We start from the raw sequence: 15,879 nt of genomic DNA on the forward strand, positions 1-15,879 counted from the left end.
AAATGGCAACTGAGCAGCCTTTTATTCTAATAGCTAAGGAATTATAGAGAAAGTAAAATGAGAAAAATAACAAAATAAATGTGCGGGGTTTTTTATGTTCTATGGGAATAATTACCAGTTTCATTTTACTTACACGGGCAAGTTTTAACCCAAATTATTCTGGTGACACCTATTAAGTGTCTATTAGAGAATTAATGGTATTAATCACTCAAAAACTATTTAACCACTGAAACTCAATCATTAATTCAAACAACTACAAGAATGCAGGTGGGTTTCTGGCAGACTCATTCACTTCTGTGTTCATTCAGACCAGTCACTCAAACACACAGAAAAATCAGTTTAAAAAGAAAAACAGTCAGATCCCAAGACTGCCAGCAATTCCTGGTATCATGACTGCTAAAGTCTGAAGTTTGTCACATGAAAGTTAACACTTGCCAGTAGAAAGCATCAGCTATATGGTTTATTTACCACCTACATTATATGGCTTCTACACATACAGAGCAAGCTGCCATGTTTGCCATTTTCAGCACAGCACAAGTCAGGAAACTTCTCCTGTCCTACAAATTACCGTTTATTCTCTGGGTCCCGGGCCACCATGACGAAGGTTGCATCTAACACAGGCCTGTAATCACCATCATGTAGCTAAAAGAGACAGGGAAAAATACATTACTGAACTCTAAAATTGGAAATGTGCTTAGCAAGGTATTTAGCTGACAAAAACTATTCAATCATACTGTTAATTCTGCTTACTTTCACATTCTGTCATTCCCTCCAACCTCTCACAATCAGTCAAAGATAAGGAAATAATTAAAACTTTCATTTCAGGAATTCTGCAATGTAAACATTTACCAGGGAATGTTTATTAAAAACTTTGAGCCGGGAGGGGAGGAAATCAACACAGTCATTGTAAAAGGACCCACTTAACCTTTACTCTGAGAAATGCCACAGCTTTTTTTTATATATACCACTAATTGCCACTAATGCCTGCACTGTAAGGAGTTCAGAACAAAAAGGTGTAACATTAGCTTCTACATCAGAGACTTCACTTAAGGAGAACAATTGAATTTTAAAAATGTACCTGTTTACCTGAATTATCAAAGAATCACAGAATGATTTGGGTTTGAAGGAACCTTAAAGACATCCTGTTCCAATCCCCCTGCCATGGGCAGGGGCACCTTCCAAGAGCAAGTGTCTCAAAGCCCCATCCAATCCAGTCTTGAACACTTCTAGGTATGAGGCATCTCTACTTCTCTGGGTAACCTGTGCCAGTACCTCACTGTCCTCACAGTAAATAATTTCTTCCCACTATCTCATCTAAAGCCATTCTCTCAGTCTGAAGCCCTCCTCCCTTGTCCTGTCACTATATGCTCTTGTAAATTCCCGCTGAACCACCTCATGCCCGGTGTAAGATGGAGAGAAGTCACAGAAACTAACCTGCAGCATGTGCATCCTCACTTCCATGGAGGTCTTCCCAACCCAAGAAACATTGCCTGTGAATTTGATGTCACAGTCTGGATGTATAATCTTCTGGCACAAATCTACAAGACAAACATTAGGGGTTACTGGAGACAGATCACTCACAATTAATACTAGAGAGGTCAGATTTCCGAGGACCTTTATGTGATCTGAAGGTGGCAACACACACAAAGACAACCCAGAAAAGACAGTTGTTGCAAGGGACCACGCTGCTTGTCTGCAGTTTCTGCCTCTGCAGACTTTTGAAGTCAGAACAGGAGTAGGAAGCAGGCACAGGGGTGGACAGCAGTCCCAAGGGAGTGTTCAGCAGATCAGGCAACACAAGCAAGGTACAACTCACCAGAACAAACACTGTTCAATAACGAAGCAAAGAATCTGCACACGAAAATAAAACTAAACACAAATGTACAGGAACCATGTCAGTTGCATTTTGAAGGGAAATGACAGGAAATGCTGAAAAGCATCTACAGAAGCCTCTTCCCATCTCTTGTCAACAAAAGCCAGAAAACTTCAAAGCTAAAACAAGATGAAGCAAACTAAACAGGAGTGAAAAAGGTATCCTCATTAACAACCATGGGAAGGCAGTAGCTGATGAAAGAGTAAGACAAGCAGATGAAACTATAGTATTTACTAAATTTCCACTTACTGATTTTATCCACCAGAGCTGTAACTATGGATAAAGGAGACCTTTGCTGCATTTCCTGCTTGGTGTGAGTGTAGCAAATAAGAACTGTGAAGAGATCAAAAATGGAGCCAGCTCTTTAACAAAAACTTAAGTGGTGCAGATCAAAGTCATCTTTGCAAAGCGTAAGAGGTACCTGGAAAACACAAACTAAACTACCCTAGTATAGGAGAGCAGAGCTTCCACATCTTCATGAATGTAACACATCGGATTGCTGTAATGAAAACAGCAGCAGCTATCTCAGTTTTATGCACATTTACTTACTACAAAGATAAATTTAACTAAGCATTTTAAACTAGCTCATCACTTCCAGTCCCACACAATCTTTTCACTCTACCTCTGCAGCTCCCTGTCTCAGACTCTCATAGCTTCTATTTTGATTTCATGAAGGCTGTCCAAGGATACATGCTATCTGAGGACTTTTTAAATACTGATTCCTTTAAAGAGGTGGAGATTAAATAAACTATGCCTTACAGGCACAAAACCGTAGTCAGAGGTATTTATCACACTGCAATTACTGCTAGCCAAGCCACTATTTAAACTAATTAGCTTTGTTCATAAGAGCACATCCAAGTAAAGACACTCCTTGGAGTAATTCATGGTTGCAAATATATGGCTTTTTTCTAGTGTTCATATAATTTTCACTCAACACAGATCTTCATTATCAAAAGTATCTGTCTTGTACTTACTGAGATAAGAGAGAAGGAATCCCCACATGGACCATACACTTCAGAGTCGGACCTAACAATCCTTGTGGGGCCCTTCCAAACCAGAATATTCTGTGATCTGTGATCTGAAGATCTCTATCCTTCCAAGTAATCTAAGATTTTTTTTCCCTTTTGAAGTCACAATTCTAAAACCTGTTAAGCCTATCAACTTATTGTATCAATTTGACTACCCTGAATATTGTTTAATTGGGACAGAATCTTGATTAACCCAAAACAATACATCCCCAGTGGAGCTGACTGAAGCCCAGTATGACTGCAAACAAAGTAAAGACATTCTGTGCTGTCACAGGAAAAAAATTAGATGTTCACAGATTTCTGGGGAAATTAAACAAGGGACAGAATGAAAAACAGGCTCATCTCATCTAACAATGAAAGGTAGCCAACAGTTTGAAGTCTCCTTTTCTAACGCAGGACAGATATTGAAACCAGTATCTTCTACCTCCCAGGAAGAAATATCAGTCATGCAGCTATTTCATCTATCCTCAGTATCCATGCATTCATCCATTCATTTCTTTCTCTGCCTTCCTCAATTTTGTCCATCTGGGCTCTCAGAAGGAGAGCCATCTGGGCATCTCAGAAAAAAGATGTTCTATTCACAACTTCCCCTTGATAAGTACTTAATTCTTTGTCAAAAACATCCATTAAAAAGCTCCCAATCAGCTATGGAACTAGGATGAAGGAGGAAGTCACCTGGTGATGTTTTAAAAAAAAATATCTCCCAGTTCTACTAACAACCTCACACTTATTAAACCAAAGAAAAAGATTATGAACTTTTCAACAATTTGCAGAACCCAAGAACATACACCGATTGTTTTTAATTTGTTCTCAATGGGTACATTACATGCTTTCCAGATTATACTCTCTTCTCCCCAAAAGGAATATAAAGATATTTGCATCTCATTAACTGTTGGTGTTTGTGGCAATTTTGGTTGAGATTTTTTTTCAATTAAAAAAAATCGTATGTTTTCATTTTCAAAATGCACTCTGCAAATTTTCTCTGAGTTCACACTGAAAATGCAAATTCATAATTTAGGATCACTTTTCAGTAAATTATTTTTGTAGCTGATCCTTTAAAAATCTGACAGAGGCAGGAAGCCAATTTTGCTTCCATCTGTTCTTTATCACCCTTCCTTCTCTTTCAGTACCAGTGTCTTCTTTTTTTCCTTCCCTTCTGAGATGGCAGAATTGTGGGTTTCCCTCCAAGGCCCTACTGTGTCACACCAACCGGTGCTCAGCAGTAATCAAACTCACTTTGTGCAGCCTTTACAAGGGCACAGGTACATACCTCCTAAACTGTCAAGATCTTCAAGTATCCTTCCAAACCTGCAATATAGGAGGTTGACAATTAAATACTCACATGCATGGCAAACAGAAGTTGACAGGTGTAACATGGTTGCTTTGTTACCTTACGCTGTTGTGTACATTCAGGTATTTTTCTCTTATTTCAGGCTGACTTCCCAGAGGAAGAATAACTTCCAAGTAGCTATCCTTCATTCTCCTAGGAGGGAGATCTTCCTGCCGTTTTGCCAGTAAAGTATGGAGAGCTTTTCTTTCTTGCATTGCTTGCACATGATCCCTGGTAAGAAAAAAAAAACCTTTATTCTGAAGTACAACAAGAGAACTGAAACCCTAACTAAAAGATGTCATCAAAGATTATTCAAGTTAAAGCAAAAAAGTAGTAGATATAGCAAGACACAGTGAGAGTGCCTTGAAAAGAAAGTGAAATGCACAAAATGAGAGATGTTAAGCAAGACTACTACAGAAATCTTTTCAATAGTTTGTGTACAAGTGGCAAGCACATACTTCACACTGATGAGATGAACAAAATGCATCTAATTCTGAATGCTACCAAAATCATTCCCCTTGAAAAGAACAGATCACACATAATTTAACCTATGAGGTTTTGTGCATATTCATGTCTTCCAGAGTTACAGTACCACACATCTTCCACACTGCCAATTTTAAAGGACTGACCATCAATTTACAATCTCTCCCAAGGTCTAAGGTAGATGCACAGTGCTGGCTAGCACTAATGACAAGTGAACTAACCTGCCAAGACCTTGCCATCATCCACAGGTGAGCTCCCCCTTTGCAGCATCAGTTCTAAGAGCAGGCTACAAGACAAAGAAAACTAACCTACTTTTCTTTCTCTCTTCCTACACAGACATCTTAAAATTATAGAAAGTTACAAAAAGAAACAAGAGAAAAGGGAGAAAATTCCTTCAGAGTTGCTTTTCCAGCACCACCAAGTCACAGGGGCTGCAACTCTCACAATAGAGAAGGGACCAGCTTACTGTCACTTCTTTCCAATCTACCACATTGATTCCTTGCACAGGTATCTACAAGATGTAACAGTCTTGCTCAACATGCTCTCTTACCTGTTCCAAAGTTCCCTCCCCTTAAAAGCGCAACCTGACTGAATAAAGCAAATTATTCATAACATCCCTAGAATCAATACTCATCTATTAAAAACCTAAGGGTTAAACATGCAACAGTTCTGGTGTAAAGCCAAGCAAATATATGGATCCATTTCATAGAGAAAGAGAATGCATAAAACACTAAGCAACCAAACTTAATGGTAAATTTCTGGATGCATGCCATTCCTTCAAGTTGTGCTTGCTGCATTGCTGAGATTTCAGTGACATTGTGTTTAGCAAAACCAATTAAAAAAAAATAAAACAAGGAGAAATAAAGAAAACAACAGAAAACCTTTTCACCAAAAAGAAATTTTGTCTTAAGTTTTGACTTTGGATGAATTTTGGCTATTAGCCACTTAATATGAAGGCTTACTTGGCTGAGTATTATTTCAGAAAGTCAAGTTTCAACATATTTATATTACCTCTTTTCTGTTTAATAAGCTTCAGGGAAATGCAAATAATCCACGATCAAAGAGAGTGAAAGTCAAGCAGAAAACTTCAGTTAGTTTCATTTGTTTGTTTGTTTTAAACATGAGATGTGATTTACCTCATCAGGGAAACATGATTACCATGCAGTTTACAGGAAACAGAAAGATACCAGCCTCCTGCAGAGGGTTAATGTTTAAAGATATGCCACTAAACAGATATGGAATATTACTGCACGACTAAAGAAAGATGCAAGGTCCAAGATGATGCATGTTAATGCATTTTAAGAAAGTTTTTTCCAAGTTCTTTCAGTGAAAGGCTTAAAAGAAATTAATCAGAAAGTAAATAAAAATTTGTCAACAAACATAAAGAAACCTAATAATAAAAGTTTAACTATATTCTGTTTTCACCAGCTCCATTCTGGCTCCTCTGAGGTCAGCAGCAAAATTCTTCTTGACTTCCACTTCAGAATGTGTTCTTCAATATGCAAGAGTATTAGGCTCAATGCAGTAACATTTTTCAACAGACAAATGCTGTTACACACTGCAGTACTAGTCATAAAGTAACAATAATCCATCTAAATATTAACTAGCACCTGCCCTGAACATTCTGAGGAATGTTTATGTATTTCTGAAATAGCCACAACTCCATCTATAGATAAATAATAGAGTAAATAATAAAATAATAGGTAAATATAGTCTAAATATAGACTATATTTAACAATTAACAGATTAATAGTTTACTACAAGTACAAAAACAGAATAAACACATAAGCGAGATACTTCTTTTTCATAACAAATACAAAATGCCACTGGCCTTTACAAGAGAAATCACAAACCAAAGTCTCCTTTTAGCAAAATCAGTGGTTAAAGATGTTCCTCCAACATGCATTCCTCCTCCCTCCCAGCATTCCAGAGATGTGTACATCAGTCCTTCCCCAGCTCCCTTTTCAGGACCCCTATCAATCTGTTCCTCAGATTTGTCCTCTGTATTCATTCAGTGGCCTAACTCAGTTAAATTCCCAGCTGTTAAGTCTCCACATGTATCAACTCTTTGTCACTCTATTTTTAAAGTAGAGGGCTCTCAAAGGCTACACAATCCATGTCCACCAAACCTCTCTGTGTTTAACCTGTCCTTCTCAAGCTCTCCCATCTGTGGTCTCCCTCGCTTTCCTTCTTCACAGTATCTAAAGGATTCATTAATCTGCAAATCATTTCTGCTGCATTTTGTCCAGCATGAGAGAAGCACCTGTCTAAGAAAAACACTGCTGTGGTGATCCTGGCCTCAGTCTGCTCTCCCTCAAAGATGGGAGCAGTGGGGGAAAAAAATAGATGGAAGATCAAACTTGACCAGAGCCCTCTAAAATCTCGATTTTCTAATGGCATTTCCATATGGCATCATTCCTCCTCAGCCATTCAGGGATGTGGGAATGGCTTTTTCATAAACAATTTCTAGGGCCCTTTCTAGCTAACTTGATGAAAACTTCAAGCCCCCTCATGCTTAGATACCACTCTTACTAAGCAAAAAATGAGGTTCCCAGATTCAGGCATTCTTTTTAGAATGACTGAAGCCATGTTTAGAAGGCCTGGACACATCAGAAGGCCTGGACAGAATCAGAAGGCCTGGACACATCAGACACTTTACCCAGGCACACCTTTCTTCATTTCCCTATCACTGCACAAAGTGGGAAAAAAGAGGTCAGCAAACACAGCCAAAATTAACAAAAAGCATGGAACCAACCTGTGGTGTTGCATTTTAGTTAAATGTTTTAGTTAAATGTTTTAGTTAAATGGTATGCTCTGTCTCACCCCTCAAAAATGTAGGGTTTATTCCAAGCTGTGATCCTCCCCTGCAGGATCATGGATCTGTAATCCCACTGCCCCAAGTCTTATTCCACACTCACTTTGAATCTCCGCTTAAGCTGTGCAGAGCAGACCAGACTCTCTCTTGGCCCCTTTTCTCCCGAGGCTCTCCCTCTCTCCCCCTCACCCCCTTCTCCCTCAGAAACCATGCTGCTCCCGGGAGTGGGACCCCAATAAACCCTCATCTGATCAGCACTCTCAGAAGCCGTGTGGAGTCTCCTTGTCTGCCTGCTGCTACCAGTGAACACACAGCCCCGGACTCCCCAGGGGCCCCCTCAATGAACTGCTTCACCAACCAAACTGTAATGCCAATTCCTCCAGACTGCTAAATTGGCTTTTCCAGACTGTAACAGCAGCGGGTTACAGTCAACTCTGGCTTATTCAATGTAATGGAGGGGAAGGAAAGTAACTTGAACAAAGCCAAACCAGCAATTATATTAAAGTATATGTAAATTAATCAAAAATTAAGTTAGGGAAGACAAAGGAAATGCTCAAGATGCTCCTGATAAAGGAGACCCGGATCCCAAGCTGACAATTTTCCAAAGAGACAGAGGTGCCATTCATAACGCAGCCTGGTACACAGTGAACAAGCTCAGCTAGCTCTGAAACCAGCGCAGGAGAAATCCACCTAGAGATAACTCAGGAGGTAGCAGCAACACAGCATTGGAAGCCAGACTCTACAGCTCCTAACTCCCACTGGATTTAAGCTAGTAGGACAATCTTGCAAGCACCAAGATCAGATATTTTGTTTCTACCAGAGAAATCTTAGAAATTTGTGATCCACAAAGTATCAATTCAGAAGTTTTGTTTCAATTACCTTTTAGTGGGGTCTTTTACTTCCCCTGACAGCAAGCCAACTATTGCTAACTTCCACTACCACAGCCCTGAGCTCCACCTTGGTTTCACAAATGAAGTAAAATACATGTAATGCACACTGTACCTCCAGTTGGTAGATGCTCCCACTATATCCCTCAATTTGCTCCGCACTGGAAAAAAAAAAGAAATCAAAGCAAATCAAGCTTAGTTCTGCAAGTGATAAACATGAGGTTGCCTGGCGTTAAAGGCACAATCCTCATCCCAGAACAGGAAAATTAAGCAAATTCATGCAAATAGCAGCCCAGAAATGAAAGTTTGGCCCAATTCAGTGCTGCTGTTAGTAGGTATATCACAGTAATGGGCTGAGTAACATGACGCCATAGCTTATTGCATATGGTCAACAAAGAGTGTTTGTTAGTGCAATCAGTCACCTCCACTGCTAATTAACAGCTGAAAGCCAGCATGGATCAAGATTAGATTGGGGAATTTTGATGTGAAAATATTAAGCCTAAACACAAACTGTGGAGAGAACATAAATCAGAAAGTCATAAAAGAACACAAAAGGAACAGTGCAGCTGGGAAATGGAATGAGGAGAATACCAACTAAATAATCCCACCCACAAAGGCAGGCAGTATCAGCAGACGGGTTCTTGCCAGCAAGGTTTCATAGCCCAAATTTTTAGCAGTCTGAAAGAACACAGAAGACAGGCCTGTACAATTTATTCTGACCCTGTTTGCACTCTCAGGGTTAATAGCAGTTCTGCACAAGTTTTTCCTAAATGTCAAGAATAATCTACATAAGCATCTTCTCTACTCTTTCTCAGATGAGATTATTAAATGTGCTAAGGTCCCATCAAATTTACCAAACTACTCCATGGCTGGTGAATGTGGGCTATTTGGAAACATCTGAAAACAAACAGCAACAATTCCCAAGCTCAGAAGAGAAGCTGAGAATTGTATAGAAGGGACCCCTCGCTTATATACAAAGATCTTTTATACCAGGAGGTTCAAATGTTAGGGACACATCAAGGAAGAGCAACCAAAAAATATCCAGAATTTCATAGTGAAATTGAAAGAGGCTGCTGGTGAGTCCCAAGCTGATTCTTTACCAGGCTTGGCATTTTTCAAACCAAGTGCCTGATCAGAGTATTCACAGTGATCAGCAAGCTGGCCTGTAAAACCTGGAGGAGCCTAGCTGAATTCCTAGGATTTAAATCACATTCCACTCTTGAAGATCCGCTCAGCTATGCTCCCCTCCTCCTCAGTCACCTCAGCTTCTGCCCAAGTCCCCCCACACCACCACTACTGCTATACCCCAAACCTGCCCTTCCCTACTCCTTCCCCTGCAGCACCCTCAGCCCCTGTCCCTACTCTCCCAGCCTGTTTCTGCTCTGCCTGCTAGAGAAGCACCAGCCTGAGCTGGAGGCAGGCACGGGAAGGACTGCAGCCAGCACATGGATCCAGTGACTCACCAACAGCCAGCAAACACCAGCGTCCATGGCTGACCCCAGCACCAGCTCTGGCACCCTAACAGATCTCTGATTTGGAAGCCAATTTTCACAACATTTGTGGAAATACGTTTCTCTATGAGACTGGTGGCTCATCTATTTTGGTTGACATCAACAAAAGGTTCTGGAAGAGGAGGAAGACAAGAAGATAGGCAGACAAAGACAAAAAAATAGATTGCTTAGACCTAATTTCTTTACAAAATTAGGCTAAAAACATGTTTTGAAATTAGAAGACTTCTACTACTAATTCTAAGAACAAAAAAAAATTCAAGGAAAGAACCTGATTGAAAATCTTGAGAGTTGATTTCTTTTGGAAACAGGGAAGGTCTGATTCCTTTTTCCTTAAGAAGCAGCAGGCTTGCTTACAGAATAGGTATTACTTTCTTGTTACTCATACTCCACCTGTGAATCTGCCATAGCATGCATTTGATCAATATAGTGTTAGCAGAAACACTGTTACAGCTTCTAGAACACAAAACCTCAATTTTTCAACAGTGTGCAGACTGTGCTGGGATGAACAGGGAATAAACAGCACTTTCTCTTTGTTTAAACTGAATTCATCTTCCTTTTCATCTCTAAAGAGGTAAAAAGCTCTGAAAAGAAATCTCTAGTCCAAACCTGCAAAAATGTATACAAGTATAACGCTTTGCCTGGGGGTTTTGAGCTGATCTGATGAGCTCTCAACACCCCAACGTTACACCCCAGAATAGCTCAGCATTCCTTGGGAGGCATAAAAGGAGCAGGAGGCTGATGTGACAGCGTCAGGAACAAAAAAGGTTTAATAAAGGCAAAATAACAAACTCAAAGCGATCCAGGTGCCCCAGACTTGTGCTCCTGGTAAAGACACCTCACAAAAGCGATTTGGTTTCTTTGTTCTGTGCTTTTCTACTCAATGGCCCAGGCGGGACCTTTTGGCTCATGGCCAATTAGCTGTCCCCAAACTTGAGGTGAAGCCCCAAGGTCCTATCAGTGATTTTCTACCTGATCACTGGGAGAAAGTTCTGGGCTCTTTCCTTTTTGGGGGACAGAGGAAGGTTCTGTCACTCTGTCCATAGGGGGCACATTCCTACATACAAGCTGTTAGTCCCATTTAATACGCCTGATTTCAATTTTAGGCATAAAAATAAATATTTTCCAGGCTGAGGATACATTAAAAATTTTACCTTAGCATTAAAAGGGACAGAGTGTAAAGCATTTCTAAATGTTATCAAGCCAAATCTAGTCCATTTTACAGTTTATAAGTTCATGATTTTTAACTTTTTCCTTTTTTTCCTCCTGGGAAGACTATCCTGCTCTTCTAGATATTAGAAATTTAAGTAAGTAACAAAAGAAAATTAAGCACAAAAATCTATAAGCTCTTTCTTTTATTATCATGGCAAATGTCTTGAGTGTGCAAGCCAGTTACAGCAAATGGGACTTCTCCATCGTGCTCACGTGGAATACTGCACAGAATCTCCTAAACTGGCATCACTGGATCATCCATGCCAGAGCGGCAGGGTCTGAGTTTATTTCCACTGTGCTGTGGAAAAGGACACGAGGAGGGCAGCTGGACAAGACCACTGCATTCATCTCTCCCAGTGAGATCCATGCCCCTCGTGCTGATGCCTCCCCAGCTGCACCCAGGTTCAGGAAGACCACCAGCTTTGGAACAGAGCTCGCTCTGGACTTAGGGGAAGGACACAGATTCAAAGGTCTCAAATGAAGCCAAGTGCTGCAGGAGCTGCTGCCGTGAGGGATTTTGTATCCAACAAGCCTCTTAGAAGCGTTTTATCCAGCACTGTAGACAGAGTGTGCTGACAGAGATTTAGTGCAACACTGCCACAATTAAGACCAGGGCCAGTCACCAAAGGTAAAGGGGCTTTAAGCAAGGCGACAGAGAAGAAAAACAGCACCTCATTTTTCACCAATGCTAAAGTAAGGAAAAACAGTAGCTGAGTAAGTTTAGTGTCATAGCAAATATTTTAATATGTACAAGTTACCACAACACACCATTATTCACATGAATGGGTGACTGTCCTGTGGAGTACAAAACACAGGTTAGATTAACAACGAAAAGAAACAATGCAATTTACATCTACTAAGGAGTTACTTGATTATTCTACCTGCTTCAGGTCTGTTTAGGCAGATGTTCCTTAATTTTAGTAACTGCAGGCAATCTATCCTTGCCTGATTTAAAGTCAGTGTCCTTTTGTTTTCAACTCGGTTTGTCCTTTCCTTTCAAGCCATCTTTCCAGTTCCCTGTCCACTGATTCAGTGTGCTATCTGCTTGCAGTGTAATCCCAAATAGTTCTTCAAACTCAGGGCTACCAAGTATGTTAACTTTGGAAAGACTATCCGTAGCATTTTTCAGGAAGCGGGATGAGAGTTTTTTCAGAGGAAAATTCCAAAGTCCTGCTTTGTGTAGCTTTTGGGAGAGCCATGGAAGAAGTGAGGGCAATTACAATGGGAACCAAAAATTGTGAGAAGGAAGCATGTGAAAAACTAGTAAGAAAAAGTATTTGGTGTTTTGTGAAAGCATGGATACCAGATTGAAGGTATCGTTTACACAACAGTAGAATAGTTTACGATCAGCAAAACTTTGAATTGGAACAATTTTGAAACAGAATCTCAAATGTTTACAGTTATTGTAGTCCACAAAATATTAGATCCTTGAAGTACCAGGATGACTTCACTGATTCACTGTTTTTACTGGCCTTCTGGATGGCATCATCTCCAAATATTCAAATAAACACTCAGGGCAAGCTGCAAGTATGCAACATCATGTATCCTTGCTTTACTCCTTTAACCTCCTAAATTATCATTTATTAACAACAACGAAAATAAATTCTCTAACAACAAATAACCCTCATTTTCTCTTTTATTGGATAACCAGTAACTGTTGGTGTCTTCTGTTTAGAAAACAAAGAAAAAAAGATCTCAGAAATAAGCATGAAGGAATTACTTGTACCTGGCTCCAGCCTTTTTCCTCCTGCCCTTTTCAAAGTACAAGGTATTAGAATGCAAGAAAACCTTTTTGAAAGCTTCTGAAACAGGAGCATTATGGTTTGTTACTATTAGAGCACTGAAACAACGTTTCAACACAAAGCTCTATTGACAAGAGCAATCTCACGAGGCAATACTGCTGATCCGATTAAAAGATTTTTACAAGTTTGCAAAATTACCAGGATTGACAGATTAAAAGTTCTGCACGGAGTTATTTCCACTCAGGTCCCCATTTCTCAGCCATTCTCTCCAGTCTCATTGTATCTATCTGCACTACATGGACTTTCTACCAAGACCCAAGCTGAGCAGCAGGTATGCTGCCAGAAATGAACCAAGGCCTGCCAAGGCTGAAGAACCAGAGGAGCCTCTAAATCTGCAGTTTCAATGGTTATCCATATTTGTGCCATTCATCTCCAAACATCCAGTGATTTTCTGCTGCTCCCTGAACACTTCTACCATGAACTAGCAGAAAAGGGCATGTTCATTATCCAAACCATATTAATACACGAAGGGACACTGCCTGAAAAAATAAATTCCTCAGTAACATCACTAAATCTTCCAGAGCACAGCCATCTACCTTACCTTCAGACATGTCAGGAAGCCCTGGGGAGGCACTGGTGCCAGAAGTGAGTGTCCTAGCCAGAACAGAAGGAAGCTTCCTCATGATGCACAACCTATAGGCAGAGCAGAAGAATTTAGTGTCATTAAAAATAATCCCATGAAAATAATTTAGGGTTTAATTTGGGAATCATTCTGGTGACTTCAGAAACACCAGTCCTTATTTTCAGCTTGATTTTTAGAACTAGATACTATCAGTGCAACAGTTCCAAGACCATTTAAATTCCAGCTGTCACCTTTTGTTATCTAAAAACAAGAAAGAAGAATGCCTCACTGGCAGTAATTGTTCTCTTCACTGACTATTCAGATGCTCCAAGACAACCAACTTGGACTCAACACCAGCTTCTACCCTGTAGCATCTTAACACAGATGGGGCCCATGTGCCTCCAGGAAATCATCCATGACCCTAACCATACACTTCTCCTGCACTTGGCTGGTGTGCATAGCAGTGGAATGAGGAATATACCAAAAAGGATTTCACATGGTCTCACAAGCAGTCCCATTCAGCTAAGCCTGGTTTTCTCCTCCATGGCTTAGTGCTGCTGCAGCAACTCAAAAAAGCCTAAAGTGCAGGATATAAACCTCTTAGCCATTAAGCAAGAAGGAACAACTGTGAAACCCTTCAGAGAATGTAAACCACCCACAATCCACTGAGTGTTCTACAAGGTAACTAGCCAGCACTACTCCTCTAGGCAAGCATAACTGTGGTAACACAAAAACACACAGAGAGTGTGTGTAAACTCCCTTGTGATAGTTCACAGCATCATCCTGACAAGGAATATGGATTGCTGGTCCTTTAATTTTATTCCTTTGGGACTGAGATTCCACCTCAAAAAAGGACAGGTGGCAGGCCCTCAGGCACCAACAGAAGAGCAAGGCCATTTACACATATCTCTCTTTCTCCCCTTCACGTGTATCTACACATAGGTATCATGCACATACAAGCCTTCACTGTCTGCACATACGCTTGGAGGACTTAAACGGGAACACAAAAACACAAAAAAAAAAAAAAAAACCACCAAAAAAAAAAAAACCAAAAAAAAAAAACCTCTGAAGGCAGCGGAGTCCCGTATGCAGAGGAATGACGTGAATGGCGATGGTGAAACGCCTCTGCGAGTGCTGCAGCCTCTGGGCTCGGTGTGTCACGGCACGGCCAGCGAACGCCATGCCGGTACAGCCGCACCCCGCCGGGCCCCCTCACGCCCGGGGCCCCAGCCCGGCCCAGGCTCCGCGCCCGAGGCCGCGCTGCCCGCGGCGCTGCTCAAGTTTCGGGGTGCCCCGCCCTGGCCGTGCCCCGAGCCCCTCATGGCGGAGCGTGGCCCGGCCGCGGAGCGAGGGTCGGGGCACGGCCTCCCTGCCCGGGCCCGGGCCCGCCGGGGGCACCATCTCCCCCGGCCGCCATTCCCCACCCGCGCCGGAGGACGCGCGGGCCGCCTTACCGGGTGGGCAGCATGGTGCTCGCCGGGGCTGTCACCGCGGTCCTCCCGCACCGGCTCGCGGCTCGCCGGGCACAGAGAGGGCTCAGGGCCGCCCGCAGCTGGAAGCCCTCGCTGCAGCGGGATCCCCGGGCGGCACCGCCCGGCCTGCCCCGTGTCCCTGTGGCAGCGCGGCCGCTCCCCGGGGCGGAGGCTGGGGCAGGACACCGTTAGTCGTCGGGCGGGCCCGGCAGAGCGGGCGGGCCCTGCCGGGAGTTGCTGTTAATAAACATGATTATTTTTTCTTTTTTATGCTCCGTTTTTTCACTGTGCCGTGAGCAAGGAGGGGTGGTGGCGCTCAGCTGGGCGCTGTGCCCGGAGCTGAGGCGCGCCCTAAGCCGTCACACGGCCGTGGGGAACGCGGCCTGCTGCCCCGGCCCGTCACTTGGTGGCACTGCTAGGGAAGGTAACTGAGAGCCTCGGAATTTTCTAAGGAGAAGAGGCTTAAAATCTTGAAGAGTGACGTTATCACTATGTACAATTCCCTGAAAGGAGGGTGTAGCCAGGTGGGGGTCAGCCTCTTCTCGCAGGTAACCAGCGACAGGACGAGAGGACATAGTCTGACGCTGTGCCAGGGGAGATTTAGGTGTACATTAGGTAGAGCAATTTGTTCACAGAAAGGGTGTTTAGACTTTGGAATGGACTGTCCAGAGAGGTTGCTGGCGTCACCGTCCCTAGAAGTGTTTAAGGAAAAAACTGGATGTGGCACTCAGTGCTGTGATCTGGTTGACATGTTGGTGTGCGGTCGCAGATTGGACTCAATAATCTCAGGTCTTTTCTAATCTAATTGATTTTGTGAAAAGAGAGCTGTGTTAAATAAGCTGTGTGCTTTGCACAGGCAAATAATCAACAAGTTCAATGAATCAGAATTTTTTTTTTTGTTCCCGGG

At 42.1% G+C, this 15,879-nt stretch overlaps 1 protein-coding gene across 8 annotated transcripts in view; it reads right to left on the minus strand.

The window, feature by feature from the left end:
• Window positions 1-15,879, minus strand: part of ACOT9 (acyl-CoA thioesterase 9) — a 72,094-nt gene extending 56,215 nt beyond the window's left edge. Inside the window, exons 1-9 of one of the 8 annotated variants that reach the window (XM_038132339.1) lie at window positions 14,955-15,873; window positions 13,480-13,571; window positions 11,905-11,931; window positions 8,532-8,577; window positions 4,292-4,462; window positions 4,172-4,209; window positions 2,123-2,206; window positions 1,435-1,538; window positions 569-642 (exon numbers count right to left, since the gene is read on the minus strand). In XM_038132339.1, the coding sequence (XP_037988267.1) occupies window positions 569-642; window positions 1,435-1,538; window positions 2,123-2,206; window positions 4,172-4,209; window positions 4,292-4,462; window positions 8,532-8,577; window positions 11,905-11,931; window positions 13,480-13,571; window positions 14,955-14,968 (650 nt within the window). In that variant the 5' untranslated portion in view covers window positions 14,969-15,873. Of the gene's footprint in view, window positions 1-568; window positions 643-1,434; window positions 1,539-2,122; window positions 2,207-4,171; window positions 4,210-4,291; window positions 4,463-8,531; window positions 8,578-9,879; window positions 10,040-10,195; window positions 10,326-11,904; window positions 11,932-13,479; window positions 13,572-14,954 lie in introns of all 8 variants that reach the window. The other 7 variants (XM_038132367.1, XM_038132376.1, XM_038132320.1 and 4 more) reach the window with 7 other exon arrangements.

The sequence above is a fragment of the Motacilla alba genome, chromosome 1, assembly GCF_015832195.1.
Source record: "Motacilla alba alba isolate MOTALB_02 chromosome 1, Motacilla_alba_V1.0_pri, whole genome shotgun sequence".
Classification (NCBI taxonomy): Eukaryota; Metazoa; Chordata; class Aves; order Passeriformes; family Motacillidae; genus Motacilla; species Motacilla alba.